General features: G+C 61.7%; 1 protein-coding gene across 1 annotated transcript; it reads left to right on the top strand.

Annotated features, from left to right (window-relative positions):
• The first annotated feature begins 8134 nt into the window (after nucleotides 1-8134).
• On the top strand, nucleotides 8135-11449 carry SCRT1 (scratch family transcriptional repressor 1). The gene is made up of 2 exons (XM_072949414.1): nucleotides 8135-8359; nucleotides 10389-11449. The coding sequence occupies exons 1-2, from the start codon at nucleotides 8245-8247 to the stop codon at nucleotides 11324-11326; spliced, it is 1053 nt and encodes a 350-aa protein (XP_072805515.1). The 5' UTR covers nucleotides 8135-8244; the 3' UTR covers nucleotides 11327-11449.
• The last annotated feature ends 1324 nt before the right edge of the window (nucleotides 11450-12773 follow it).

Genomic DNA, 12773 nt, shown 5'->3' with positions numbered 1-12773 from the left:
ACGTCTGGAGCGGGCGTGTGTGGCAGATGGTGGGCAGGACGCAGGGCAGTCTTGCCTCCCGGAGGGCTGGAGGGGAGTTTGCCTGTTGTAAGGGAACTGAGGCCAGGTTGGCTCCTCGGTTACCAGGGAAGCCAACAGAGGCGCACGCCCTGCACCGCCCCTCTGATAGGCTCTGAGGTGGAGATGCTCTGTCTAAGGATTAGCGCAGCCACTAGCGGGGACACGGGCCAGTGTGTGGGCACTTACTGAGTAGGCTCTGTGATTAGAGGGCAGGTCGGTCAGGTGAGTGGCTGTAGATGACACCGGGGCTGGTGGAGCAGGGGTGTATGGAGAGCAACGTGCCAGCCATCCTGAGTGGCCTGACCACACAACGGGTACCAAGCCAAAAGACACAGCCGAGCCACAGGTCAGAAGGAAGGAGCTGTTACTTGGCACAAGCAAGGGGAACACCGGGGACTCTTCCCGAAGCAGTGTCCCCCAACAGCAAAACTGGGGAAGTTTTAGGCCAAGGGCAAGTGCGTGTTCATGCAGGGGCCCGAGAAGAGGAGAATTCAGCGCAGAGGCGGGCAGAGATCCACAGGGTGCAAGCTTTAGTCGACTGAACCCTCGAGGGTCAGAAGAGATCAGCGTCACCCTCCCCTGGGTTTTGACCAGTCTCAGGGCTCTGTGCGGAGTCACCAGCCTCCACCCGGGGGGGTGGTCCTAGTTCGTGCAGAAGCATCAGGTTATGTACATCCCTTGAGGAGGAACTAGGACCCTGTTCTATTGCTGAACTACTGTTCTTGGCTGCTTTTCCTCTGTTCCTGCGTTCCCTCACTTCCCTTATGATCTTCAATTACTGAGACCTGTTTAAGGGCCAGCCTTAGATCACAGAATGGCTCAGGTCAAAAATGGCTTCTTATGTCATGCAAGCCATGCCTGGTTTTCTTTCCCTGGGGGACCCCCACCCTATCTGCTTACAGTTCCTCTGGGGCTGGTCCACCCAAGAGGGCCCCTCCCGCTACGGAGACACACTGCCTGGCCTCCCCTCCATGGACAGCCCCACTTCATGTCATGGGTGGGCAATCAGAAGGGGGCCTGGGAGGGTCAAACCCCAGAGGCACGTTTTTGCCAAACCTCTGTCACTCTCTCACTGATGCCCCATGGCCAAACCTGTCAATATGGGAGGGGCCTACACAGGGGGTCTACACCTGGGCAGAGGGGTCATGATTAATGGAGGCCATCAAGAAAGCCATGTCCGCAGGTGGAGAGGAGTGGTTGGGCCAGAGGCTGAGGTCCTGTTGAGGTTGAGAAGTTGTGGTGGGAGGATGGGAGAGGGAAGTGGAGAGGGAAGCAGAGATTGGGAAGTGGAGAGGGAAGCAGAGATGGAGACTTGAGGGCACCCCCACGAGGGGTGTGGGGGTGCAAGGGGTGGATGGATTTGTTGGAGATGAGAGGCAGAGTGGGATGTTCCAATACCCAGGAGACTGGGGGGCAGAGTGAGGAGGGGATGGGACAGGTGGGAGCAGGACGGTCAGCTGACCGGGCTTTGAACGAGCAGAAAAGATGCCCGGGCTCAGCTCCCAAGGAGGAAGGTGGTCCAGCGGCTGGGACAGGGTGCTGGCAGTCTTCACAGTAGCACGCCCCCTGCCCTAGGCGTATCTTTGGGAGGATGCTCTTTGACCCACTGCATAGCTCCTGTGGGATTTGGCACCTTCTCTCCTTCCAGGCCCACAGCTTGTGCTCCCAGGTTAGGCTGTGACTTCAACTTGTGATGGGAGGTGGGGACAGATGCTGAGGGCATAACTTGTGGTCTGGAGAAGGAGCGGCCCATGTCTCCTTAAGGAGGATTGGAGCTTGAAGAGGTGGGTGGCACTTCTGCAGCCCAGAGGGTTAGGAGGATCCAGAAATTCGTATGTCATGGCCTTTTGGTTCTCAGCCAAGGCCTGGTTTTAGCATACACTTTGCCCTATGTTTAACCTTCTTTGAAATGACCCTCTCAATCCTTGGCAATAGCCTTTGTTCAGGAATTTATTTTGTCTAATGTGAATATAGCCACCCCAGCTTTTATTAATGTTTATATGGTATATCTTTTCCCATTCTTGTGTTCCAGTCTAGGTCTTCACATGTAAGATGAATTTGTAGTAGGCAGCCTGTATTTGGGTTCTGCTTTTCCATATGTGACAGTCTCTGCCTTTTAACGGGGTGCTTAGATCCTTTACATTGAATATGAGTGATGTGATTGGGTTCGAATATACCATCTTGCTGTCTGCTTCCTCTGTGCTCCACCTGCCACGGTGACAGCAGTGAGCATACATGCCCAAGTCCCTGTTGCTTGGCTTCCTGGACCATTCCTGTCCCCAACCCCCAGTGTAAGTTCTCCAAGAGGGAGTCTCTCAGGCAGTGGTGTGCAGGATGTGCTACTGAGATCACCCTTGCAGAGGGAGGAGAGGAGGAGTGTCGGGCCAGCCCTGGCACCGAGAGCACTGGAGTCTGCATGGCTCAGCAGAGGTGTCATGCCTCAGGCCAAAACGCCCGGGACCTTTACTTCTGTCCATCGTCCACGGGACGCAGGCCACCAGGAGGAGGCTGGGGTGTGGGGCCAGGGGCAGTCCCGGAGCCTCTGATAGCTAAAGGTGTCCACTTCAAGTAATGGGGCCGAAGTCCTTCCTCAGAGGGTGATACAGGCCATGTGCCACGTGTGCGCTGCAAAGAAAAGCCCTAGAAGTGGCAGTAGGGGATGGGACACCCTACCTGAACCAAGAAGGGCGCAGGGCCCCGTCGCACCTCCTGGTGCCTCCAGGTAGGGATGGACTGGCTCAGAGAGCTGCGGTTCCCTCCTACAACCTCCAGGCCAGCCGCTCGTGTCTTTGTTTATTTACTGAGAGGAAAGTGGCATTTTGTGATTTGGCATCTGGGATTTGGAGGAGGGAGAGGAGGCAGGGAGGAAACCAGACCAACAGGCCGAGAGCTGGCCTTAGGTGACACTAGTGGCAGGCGTGTGATCTGACTCTGTGCACTTTTGTGCATCTCTAATGTCTTCTACAGTAAAAGGGAAACAATCCCAGATCCTGAATTTGCATTTGTTGCTTTAACTTGCGTGTCTTTCCTGGTGAAGCCTCATTTCCTGGGTAATAAAGCCCTTGCTGACCCCTTGGAGGTGTTGGCAGGTATCTCTGTTCTATGCCAGCTTCACTGAACCCAGTTGGTTCTACTAACAGAGTATTAACCATTGTTATATTGACTGCATGTATTTTCTGCTGCTTTGATATTTGCTCTTTGTTTTTCCTGGTCTTTTCCAAGCAGTTTTTTTTGGGGGGGGGCAGGGGAGGTAATTAGATTTATTTACTTATTTATTATTATTTTATTTAATGGGGATGTGGGAGATTGAACCCAGCACCTTGTGCATGCTGGGCATGTGCTCTACCACCGAGCTGTGCCCTCCCCAGTCAAGCAGGTATTTGTAACTGCATCGGGATCTAGCCTCTCTCTTGAAGCTCCAAAGCTCCCACCCCAGCAGCCACCAAGTCTGCCCCAAGCCCTTGTCCCCATGAGCCCCTTTCAGCATACATCATCTGCCTGGGAGTAAAGCCCGCCTGTCCTGAAGCCCTCCCCTGGAGCCAGGCACCAGCAATCCCCGCACCACGTCCTCAGCCCTGTCACTCAGCCTTCATTCTCCCAGTGGAGCCATGGCCCCTCCACCCTGTGCTTTCCCACCAGCCTTCTCTGGAGACCACTTTTTCTCCCCTCATCTCACCCCCTGGCCTGGAAGTGCCACACCCTCATTCCTCACTGCAATCTGCAGCCCCCTCCCCTCCTCTCCCTAAGAGTCGCAGCTGCCATATCCATCAGCTGCACCCACCACTCATCCCAGCTCTGGCTGTGGGCATCGCACCCCATGGCCGTGTCAGGTCTGAATTCCTGGTGGTCTCAATCTTCCCATGGACCACTCCTAGACTCCCGGCCCCTCAGTGTTGACCTATTTCCTGCCAATGACCTCATCCTCTGCCTCAATGGTACCTTCAAACTTGTCACCTTCAGGAACTGCCCCCAGCCCCACTTGGCACTTCAGTTCAAGACCTGGTTCTCTGACCATCACCCCTCTCCCAGCTCACTCCTGACTCCAGCACTCTGGAGCCCCTGCGATTATGTGTCCTCACCCCTACTTTACCTGGTTTAGATTCTACAATCAATGCCACCTCTCCCTTGCACACCCCTTGACTCAGGTGCCTCTCTCAGTAGCTCACTTGGCAAAAGCCCAGACCTGGATAAACTCAGTCCCTCTGCTTAACCCCACTGGCCTCCCTGCTGCTTCTCAAAGACATACAATCCCATCACTTTTGGAATGGAGGCCAAAGCCCATAATACCCTAACAGGCATAGTCTTTGCCCCCTGCCTCCACTACTTCAACTTCTTAGTGCTGCCCCTCATGCACCTGCCCCTTTCTGGCCCAGAGTTTCTGCCCACATACCTCTCACTGTGGCCTCAAGACCTTTGCACAGGTTGTTCAGTCTCAGTAGTGTTCCATTGCTTGTCTCTACCCCAGGTCCTCCCCACTCCTGCTCTCAGAATGGTCTATTCATCTTTCTGGTTAACATCAGTGTCCAGGTTGGACTGTGGGCTCTAGGAGCACAGAGACCAGTGTCTGCTGCCCTGCCTCAAACAAGCACTACAGAGCACAGACTGATCTTCAATATAGGTTAGTGGAGTGAAGGCGGAAACGCCTCCAGATACACCCACTGGAGCAGTGGGTAGGGCAGAGAGTGGTGAGAAGGTGGGCACACACAGGGCTCCTGGATCTGCTGGTGGCAAGTTGCTGGGAATACAACACTGGGAGTCTCCCCCTTCAGGTAGCATGGGAGCTGCCCAGTTGCGAAGGCAGCACACTCAGAGCAGAGGGAGGCAGAGGAACATAGAAACAGCACCAAATCCTCCCTGCCCCACAAAGGTGCTGGGCCCAGCTGCTGTAATGTGAACCACTAAGGGGGAACAGGGTCCCAGAGGCCAGGAGGCTCTATGGGGGATGGTCCATGCATAGACCTGGGGTGCTGGAGTGCCCCACAATCCACTGGGTCCACTGTAGGTTGAAGTAGCCTTGCCTTGGGACCCCAGTCTCCTCTTCTGCAACAAAGCTCCCCACACCTCCAGTTCTCAGGGGGAGAGACTTAGGATGGCCTCCGGTGGAAGAGGGCTGAAACTTTCCAAATGCATGAGTATCTCCAACTGTCCTTCCCCAGCCTCTCCTAGCTGGACCCCAGGACTGGTGCACAGTGATCTCAGGGTGAGTGGGTGGCGGCGGGGATGCTTGAAAGGAGGCGGGGCAAATAAAACCAAGTAATTGCTCCTGGGCCGCATGTGCGCTCTGCACCCTGGCCGCTTCGGACTGATAGCCAAGGCCGGGGCCCAGCTGCCCCTCCCCGCTGGGCGCCCCGAGGGGCTTCAGGCTCTACCCGAGCGAGTGCCAGTAAGGGTCGCCCCTCGGGAGCGCCCGACCATGGGGCACATGTGTTGGTGCTCTGACGCCCCTTCCGTCAAGAGGGTTGGGGGTCGCGGTGTCGGGGAAATTGACAAAGACGCAGGGACAGGGACAGTAAGTCAGGAATGGAGGAACCGAAAAGTTGGCTAAAGGAACAGAGAAACCAAGGAAGAGAGAAGGGCGATGGACACAAGGGAATGAGGAAAGAGGGAGGGACAAAGGACCCGGTAGGGTAGTGGAAGAATGAGGGAAGGGGCGGAGGATCAAAATACATGGACACAGCGACCGGGTGACTGGGACTAACAGAAGGGGACAGGGATGTGGTAGGGTCGGAGAGCAGCACTGGGGCGGATTGTGCGGGAGGAGGCGGGAAGCACGGGGTGAGGGACTGCGCCTTGCACGTCCCGCTGGCGCCCGAGGGTTCCGCTCGGTAATTAGGCATCGGTCCAGATGGGCCCCCTAGTCCCGCAATCAAAATGCTAATTGGCCCCGCGCCTCCGGCTGAACCTCTGCCTGGACCCCCTGGGAGGGGGCAGGGACAAGCGGTTCGCCCGAGGGGGATCCTTGTCCCCGCCCCGCTACGGGCCCCGCCGGCTGCGGCTCCGCGATAAGGGGGTGGCCGCGCCCCGCCTCCGCCCCTCGGGAGCAACTGCCACGCAAGATGAATATCCCGCCGCTGCTGCCGCCTGGGCCGCTGCCACAAAGCCGTCCTGTGGTCTCCGCCGCGTCCCCGCGCCGGGCCGTGTCGCTCACAGCCACCCTTACTCGGCTCCTGGGTTGACACGCCGGAGGAAGCCGGGAGCCGCGCAGGCAGCGGGGCCCTGATCTCAGCACTCCCGGCACGCCCCCGTAGGCGCGCCCTTGGCCAATGTCCGCGGGCCCGCCTTGCCGCCCCGCACAAGGTCACCGCGTGCAAAGACGGGAGCGCGCGCGCCCTCGCCTTGAGCGCGCTCCCTGCTCAGACGCACCCGGACACTCCTGGGAGCCAACCCTGCAACCTTGGTCCCAGAGACGACGGGCCGCGTGGGGGCGCGCTCTCAGCGTGGAGACCCGAACCACCGGGCGGGGGCGGGTGAGGGGACAATGGAGTGCCGGGTCCTAATTGGGGACATATGTCCCCGCGCGCGGCCATTGTGCAGCCCGGAACTCCCCGCATCCCCTCGCCTGCCATTGGCCGCTGGGCCTGACGTCAATGGGGGGGGGGTCCAAGCTCGGGGCGGGCTGCCGGGGGAAGGGTTATCCGCCTGGTTGCGGGACCGCTTTGGGGAGCTGAAGGAACGCGGAAGGGCGGAAAACCACCAATGAACCCGAATTTCTAGAGCAAGGTCATAGCAGCCCCTCTCCCCCTTCACACCCTGCTGGCTGCGTCGCCGCTGCGCTCGACCTCCGCCCCTTGGGAGAAAGGCGGGGGTGGAGGAGGCCTCTCTGGCGGGCACGGGGTCAGCCCGGGTGACCGAGTGGCAGCGAGACACTGCGGCACAGGGCGCACGCAGCTCTTCCACACTGCACTTTCGCTGCCTCAGCATTCGCGCCTTTGCCTCCCGCCTCCCCCACCTGCCCCCGCAGATCCCTCGCCTCCACACCCGAAAGCTAGGCTGGCCGGATCATTCTGGGGTCCGCCCTGCGTTCCTTCCCCTACGGTCCCAGGTTGGGGCTCGTGGGTCCCAGGCCTGTTTCCACCTCTTCCCCACCCCCGACAATGCTGCAGTCCGCTGGGCCTCCGTTCCCGGAGCCTCCCGAGGGAACTCCACACAAGCAAGGGGCCGCGGCACCCCCAAGACCCCTCCCAGGAGACCCCGGCTGGGGCCTGGCCCAGCGCAGCCATTTCCGCCATCCTCTCCCCCACACCTCCCTCCCCCTCCTGCAGCTCCTGGGCTTTAAAAGCCGGAGGCTGGGCCGGGCGGCAGGCAGAGGCGTCCGCGGGTGCAGGAGGCTGGGCCCAAAAGCTGTCCGAGCGTCGAGCCCCGCCCCCGGAGCCCCCGTCCCTCCCTCCCACCTTCCCTCGGCCCGCCCTCCCTGCGCACCCCTCCCCCCGAGGACCCCCGCCCCCCTCCCGCCGCCGCCGCCGCCGCCGCCGCCGCTCGCTCCGGCTGCAGAACAATAAAGCAAGCCTCCCAGAGACCCCCACCGAGGACCCCCGCCCGGAGGCCAAGCCCCGGCGGCCCTCCCCTTGCCGCCTGCGCCGGCTGAGCGCGCCCGGTCGCTGGCCGAGGTGCTGGCCGGGCCGGCGCTGGCCGCGGTGCTGAAGCTGCTGGCGCTCTTGCCGCCGCCGCGTTCTGCCGGCCCGGTGCTGCCACCCCCGGGGGCATGGGGGGTCGCTGACTGAGGCTCCGACGCGGCGGCGGCGGGGAGGGGAAGGGGGCCGCGGAGCCGGGCCAGCCCTGCACCCACGCTTAGCCTCCAGGCCCGGGACGGAGCCGCTCCCCCCCTCCCCGCCCCCCCACAGCCTCCTCCCCCGCCTGTCCAGGGGCGGCACTGCGGGCTGGGAAGCCGGGACCAGAGGAGGAAAGGAAGGAAGGAAGGAAGGAAGGAAAGAAGGAAGGAAGAGAAGAGAAGAGAAAAGAAGAGAAGGAGAAGAAGAGGGCTATGGAGTAGCAGAGGAGGAAACACAGGACAGGAAGGCAGGCAGGAGGAGAGAGGACAGCACTCGTGCGGCAGCATCCAAAGGCCAGAGTGGGGACCCGTGCTGCTTCCGCCGCTCCTCGGATGGTGACGGAGCCCCGCCGCGGCCGCAGCCCCCCCCGCGTCCCGGCTCCGCAGGCCTACAGCGCCGGAGCCCTGCAGGAATCATGCCCAGATCCTTCCTGGTCAAGAAGGTCAAACTTGACACGTTCTCCTCGGCAGACCTCGAGAGCTCCTACGGGCGCGCCCGAAGCGACCTCGGCGTGCGACTGCAGGAGAAAGGTGCGAGCTGACATGAGGCTGGGGGCGGCGAGGGGCCCAGGGCAATGCTGGAAGGGGTAGGGGGCCAGAGTGTGGGGCTGGAGGGAGCAGGAGCCCCAGGAAATAGACCCGAGGAAACCAGAACCAGCAGGAGGCGGTGGCTGGAGCAGGACTTGGTTGGGGGGAGGAGATGGGGGTGGGGAGAGGGGAGCCCAGATGCAGGCCAGAGCCAAGCCAAAGGTGGGAGGGAGAGTGTCAATACAGGAGAGAAGGTGGGGAACAGGCGTCAGGAACAGGAGGTACTTGAAGGTTCACACTGACCCATACCCTGACCCACGGTGGGACAAACACAGAATGGACACCTGCTGACATGACAGGACCTAGGGATGCATCAAACCCACACTCAAAAAACTGGGCCTGGCTCAGAATTCTCTTTGCTTCTTTGGCTAAAATTCCAGGACCCCCTCCTAGGAACAGTAGGGAAGTGCTGATCGTCAGGGAGTAGCCATGTGGTCCAGTGGGGGCCGCCCACCTGTCTGGCAAAGGTACCAGCAGAGACAGCAGCAGTGTCCTTCCTTGAAGCCTGGGTCAGGGAGAAGGGTGTGGGTAGGTGGGCTGTGGGCACAGGAGGTCCAAAGTGCTGGAGATAGGGGGAGGTTCTTTGTGTAAGGGTGCCCAAATTCAAGGACAACTGTTAGCATGCAGGCAAGGAGGCTGGGAGTGCCAGCAGCCTGGGGTGATAAAACAAGTGTGACCTGCAGGAGCATAAGCCTGTGTGTGAGCCTGTGTGCACCCATGTGACTGCATGTGGCCATGTGACTGTGCGCTTGTGTGTGACCCTGTATGAGTGTGTGCCTGCCTGTGTGCCACTACATGGGACCATGTGACTCTGAGGCCATTATGCACCCATGTGACTGGTGACCCTGGTGGAGAGTGTGTTGGGGTGCTTGACCCTGCATGAGTAGGTGGCATATGCCTGGATCAGGGCTCTGCCCACCCTGAGGGGACTCCAGGGTTGACAGTGTCTGAGAGAGTGGGTGTAACACCGAAGAAGACAGAGTCTGTATCGTGTGGGATGTGCACTTGTGACTCTGAGATCCATCTCATACCTTGAGAACAACTGCAGTTACCAGCATGAAGAATGCTGCCTGCCTGCAGTTTGTCCCTGTGAAGGTGTCCCCTGGTGGACACCCTGGCTCTGTCTCCAACACAGCGTCTTCCTGGTCACCCTCCTGGGGCTTGGGAAGACCCCCACGAAGGATTGGGGCCTGGGGGAAGAGGGCAAAGTAGAACAAGGTAGGACCCAAGGGTACAGGATGATCTGACTGAAGGGAGTGAGGGGAGAAGCAGAGTGGATGGAGGGAGAGGGTTTGGAGTTGAAGGGGATCCAGTCTCGTGAGTAGAGGGAGATCTAGGAGATGAAAGGGAGGTGCTAGATTGGCTGCGGGGGGAGGAATAAGCCTCCAGGGCTTGTTGGTGGACCTAGAGCACTAGAGATGGGCAGCATCAAGACTGGGCGCAGGTTGCCGCCGGCCGGGTGTAAGAGTTAGTGGGAACTACCAGAGCGGGAGCCACAGGGTCCCTGGACAGGCAGTCCTGGCTTTGTGCGCTGCGGGTCTGCAGTGTGTTGCATAATCAGGGAAAACTGCTGAAGTGGGGAGAACCCGAAGGGGGGGAGAGGGGGAGGGGGAGAAGAGTGGGGAGGAGGGGAAGGAGGGCGAGGAAAGCGCCGCCCCTCCCCCCTGACCTTGAAGCTCCGCAGAAGGAGGGGGGTAGCCGCACCCGAAGATGCGACTCTCCTTCCCCTGCGAGGGTGGGGCGGGCGGGTGGCGGGGCGGAGCCGGGGCCTGTCTCATCTCTGCTTTCCTCTCTTCCCCTCCCTGCCGTCTCCATCCTCCCTGCCCCGCCGTCCCTCGGTCCCTTATCCTTTGTCCTCTTCCTTGTTTGCTCCTTCCCGGACCTCGTGTCTCCTGCCGCCCGCCCGCGTGTGTCTCTCTTGCTGCTCGGTTCCTCTCCCGCTGTCTGCTTGTCTGTTCGCCTCGGTTCTCAGGATACCTCAACGACTACGCGGGGCCCGCCTCCGTCTACGATGGCGACGCCGAGGCGGACTTGCTCAAAGGGCCATCCCCGGAGCCTATGTACGCTGCGGCCGTGCGGGGAGAGCTGGGCCCGGCGGCTGCGGGTTCGGCGCCGCCGCCCACCCCGCGCCCGGAGCTGGCCACAGCCGCGGGTGGCTACATCAACGGCGACGCGGCGGTCAGCGAAGGCTATGCTGCCGACGCCTTCTTCATCACCGACGGGCGCTCCCGCCGTAAGGCTGCCAACGCCGCCGCCGCCCCCTCCACGGCCTCGGCGGCGGCCCCCGACGGCGACGGCGGAGGCGGGGCCGGGGTGGGCGCCCGTGGTGCAGGGTCTGGGCCCGGAGGGCGGGGCGGCGCGCGAGCGGGGGCAGGCACCGAGGCGCGAGCGGGGCCCGGGGCCGGCAGCGCGGGAGGCCGGCACGCCTGCGGCGAGTGCGGCAAAACGTACGCCACGTCGTCGAATCTGAGCCGCCACAAGCAGACACACCGCAGCCTGGACAGTCAGCTGGCGCGGCGCTGCCCGACGTGCGGCAAGGTGTACGTGTCCATGCCGGCCATGGCCATGCACCTGCTCACGCACGACCTGCGCCACAAGTGCGGCGTGTGCGGTAAGGCCTTCTCCCGGCCCTGGCTGCTGCAGGGCCACATGCGCTCCCACACCGGAGAGAAACCCTTCGGCTGCGCGCACTGCGGCAAGGCCTTCGCCGACCGCTCCAACCTGCGCGCGCACATGCAGACGCACTCGGCCTTCAAGCACTTCCAGTGCAAGCGCTGCAAGAAGAGCTTCGCGCTCAAGTCCTATCTCAACAAGCACTACGAGTCGGCCTGCTTCAAGGGCGCGGCCGGCAGCGGCCCCCCGGCCCCGGCCCCCGCCGCGCCGCTGCAGCTCAGCCCAGTGCAGGCCTAGAGCCGCGGTGCCTCCGCCAGCCGGGTCGGCTCTCAGCAATACGGGCCCCCAGGGAGGTCTCCGCCGGCGACCAGGCGGAGGGGCCAGAGGGCGGGCCCCTCCTCACAGCAATAGGGGGAGGGGGCCCGGCCCCGCCCCGCCCGCCAGGGGCCTTGCCGGCCCCTTCAAGCAATAGGGTCCCGAGGGGAGACCCACCCCGAGCCCCCTCCCTTCCCCTCCAGGGTGCCCCAGGCTTTTACCCAGCAATAGGGTCGAGGAGATCTTGAACCGAACCTCATCTCCGAGTTAGGTCTCTGAAGACCCGGGTGGGGTGAGGTAGGGAGCGCCCCGTCCTGCCTCTTCTGCGCCCCTGGATCGCGTCGCAGAGACTCAGGTCTTCCCCACCCCTTCCCAAGCCTTCCAGGGCCAGGCCTGCGGCCTAGACGTCCAGGGAGCCGGTCCCTCCCCGGCAACAGGTCGGGGAGGAGCAGGATGGGGGCTGCAGAGACGTCCCTACTCCTCAGTGTTCGTTGAACCCCGGGAGTGTTAGACGCGTTGGGGATCGGGGAGGGGGGCGGATGGCGGCACCTCTCTCCCTCGGATTCCTTCTGGGGCCTCAATCCGAGCCGCTCTCCAACCCTCGCCTCGCATCTTCTGCCAAATCCGAATTCTTCCAGCCCTGCTTCCCGGGCTCTGTCGTCCATAACGAATAATAATGATGCATATCAAATCGCATGGACTTATCCGACCTCCTCAGACCCCGCTCCTGCCCTGCCCCGGGACCCCCTCCCTCATACCCGGGCATTCGGTGTTGGAGAACGGATTCCTGGGGCCCGCCCGGCAGGCAGCCCTGGGCACGGCCCTCCACACCTCTCTGTATTCGCTTTGCGGGTAAAGCCCCCTGGGGGGGTTGCGGATGCGTCGGGTTTCTTTCTTTCCTGTATTTGTACGTTTTATTTATGAACGGATTGCACTCGGGTCAGGGAAGGGGCGCTGAGGCCCCTGTCCTTCCCGCCGACGCCGGGGGCTTGGGATGTCCAGGATCACTTTCCCCGCCCCTGAACCCCTCCCTACCTGGGCGCCTCTTGGGAGCCCCAGGCCCCGCCCTCACTCTGTTGCCAACTTACGCCCGTCTATGCCAAAGCCTCGGCGGTGACCCCGCCCCAAGGGCCCGCCCCATTGGCCGCCGCCTTTGTGACGTCACTGCATGCAGCCCCAACCCTCCTCCTGTCCCTTCCCGGGGCTGCCCGTTCCCTGTCCCTCTTAGTTAGTCCGAAGCCAACTATAGAGCAATAATGCGCACTGCATGCCAAGCTGCCGCCGCCTCTAGAGTTACTGAGAATCAGGTATCCCCTGCCCAACCCACCCCATAGGCCCCTAGATCAGGGACGCTGCGCGGGGCCGGATGCGCAGACTTTCTTCCTCCTCCTCTTCCCTCCCCCCCTCCCTCCCACGGCAGAGGCCGGCG

The sequence above is a fragment of the Vicugna pacos genome, chromosome 25 (genome assembly GCF_048564905.1).
Source record: "Vicugna pacos chromosome 25, VicPac4, whole genome shotgun sequence".
NCBI lineage: Eukaryota > Metazoa > Chordata > Mammalia > Artiodactyla > Camelidae > Vicugna > Vicugna pacos.
Note: the sequence above shows the minus strand (reverse complement) of the source record. Positions and strands in the feature narration are given on the sequence as shown.

Coding starts and splice junctions, on each gene's coding strand:
- SCRT1 (XM_072949414.1), top strand. CDS start 8,245: ATGCCCAGATCCTTCCTGGTCAAGAAGGTCAAACTTGACACGTTCTCC. Junction 8,360..10,388: donor CGTGCGACTGCAGGAGAAAG/GTGCGAGCTGAC, acceptor CTCGGTTCTCAG/GATACCTCAACGACTACGCG.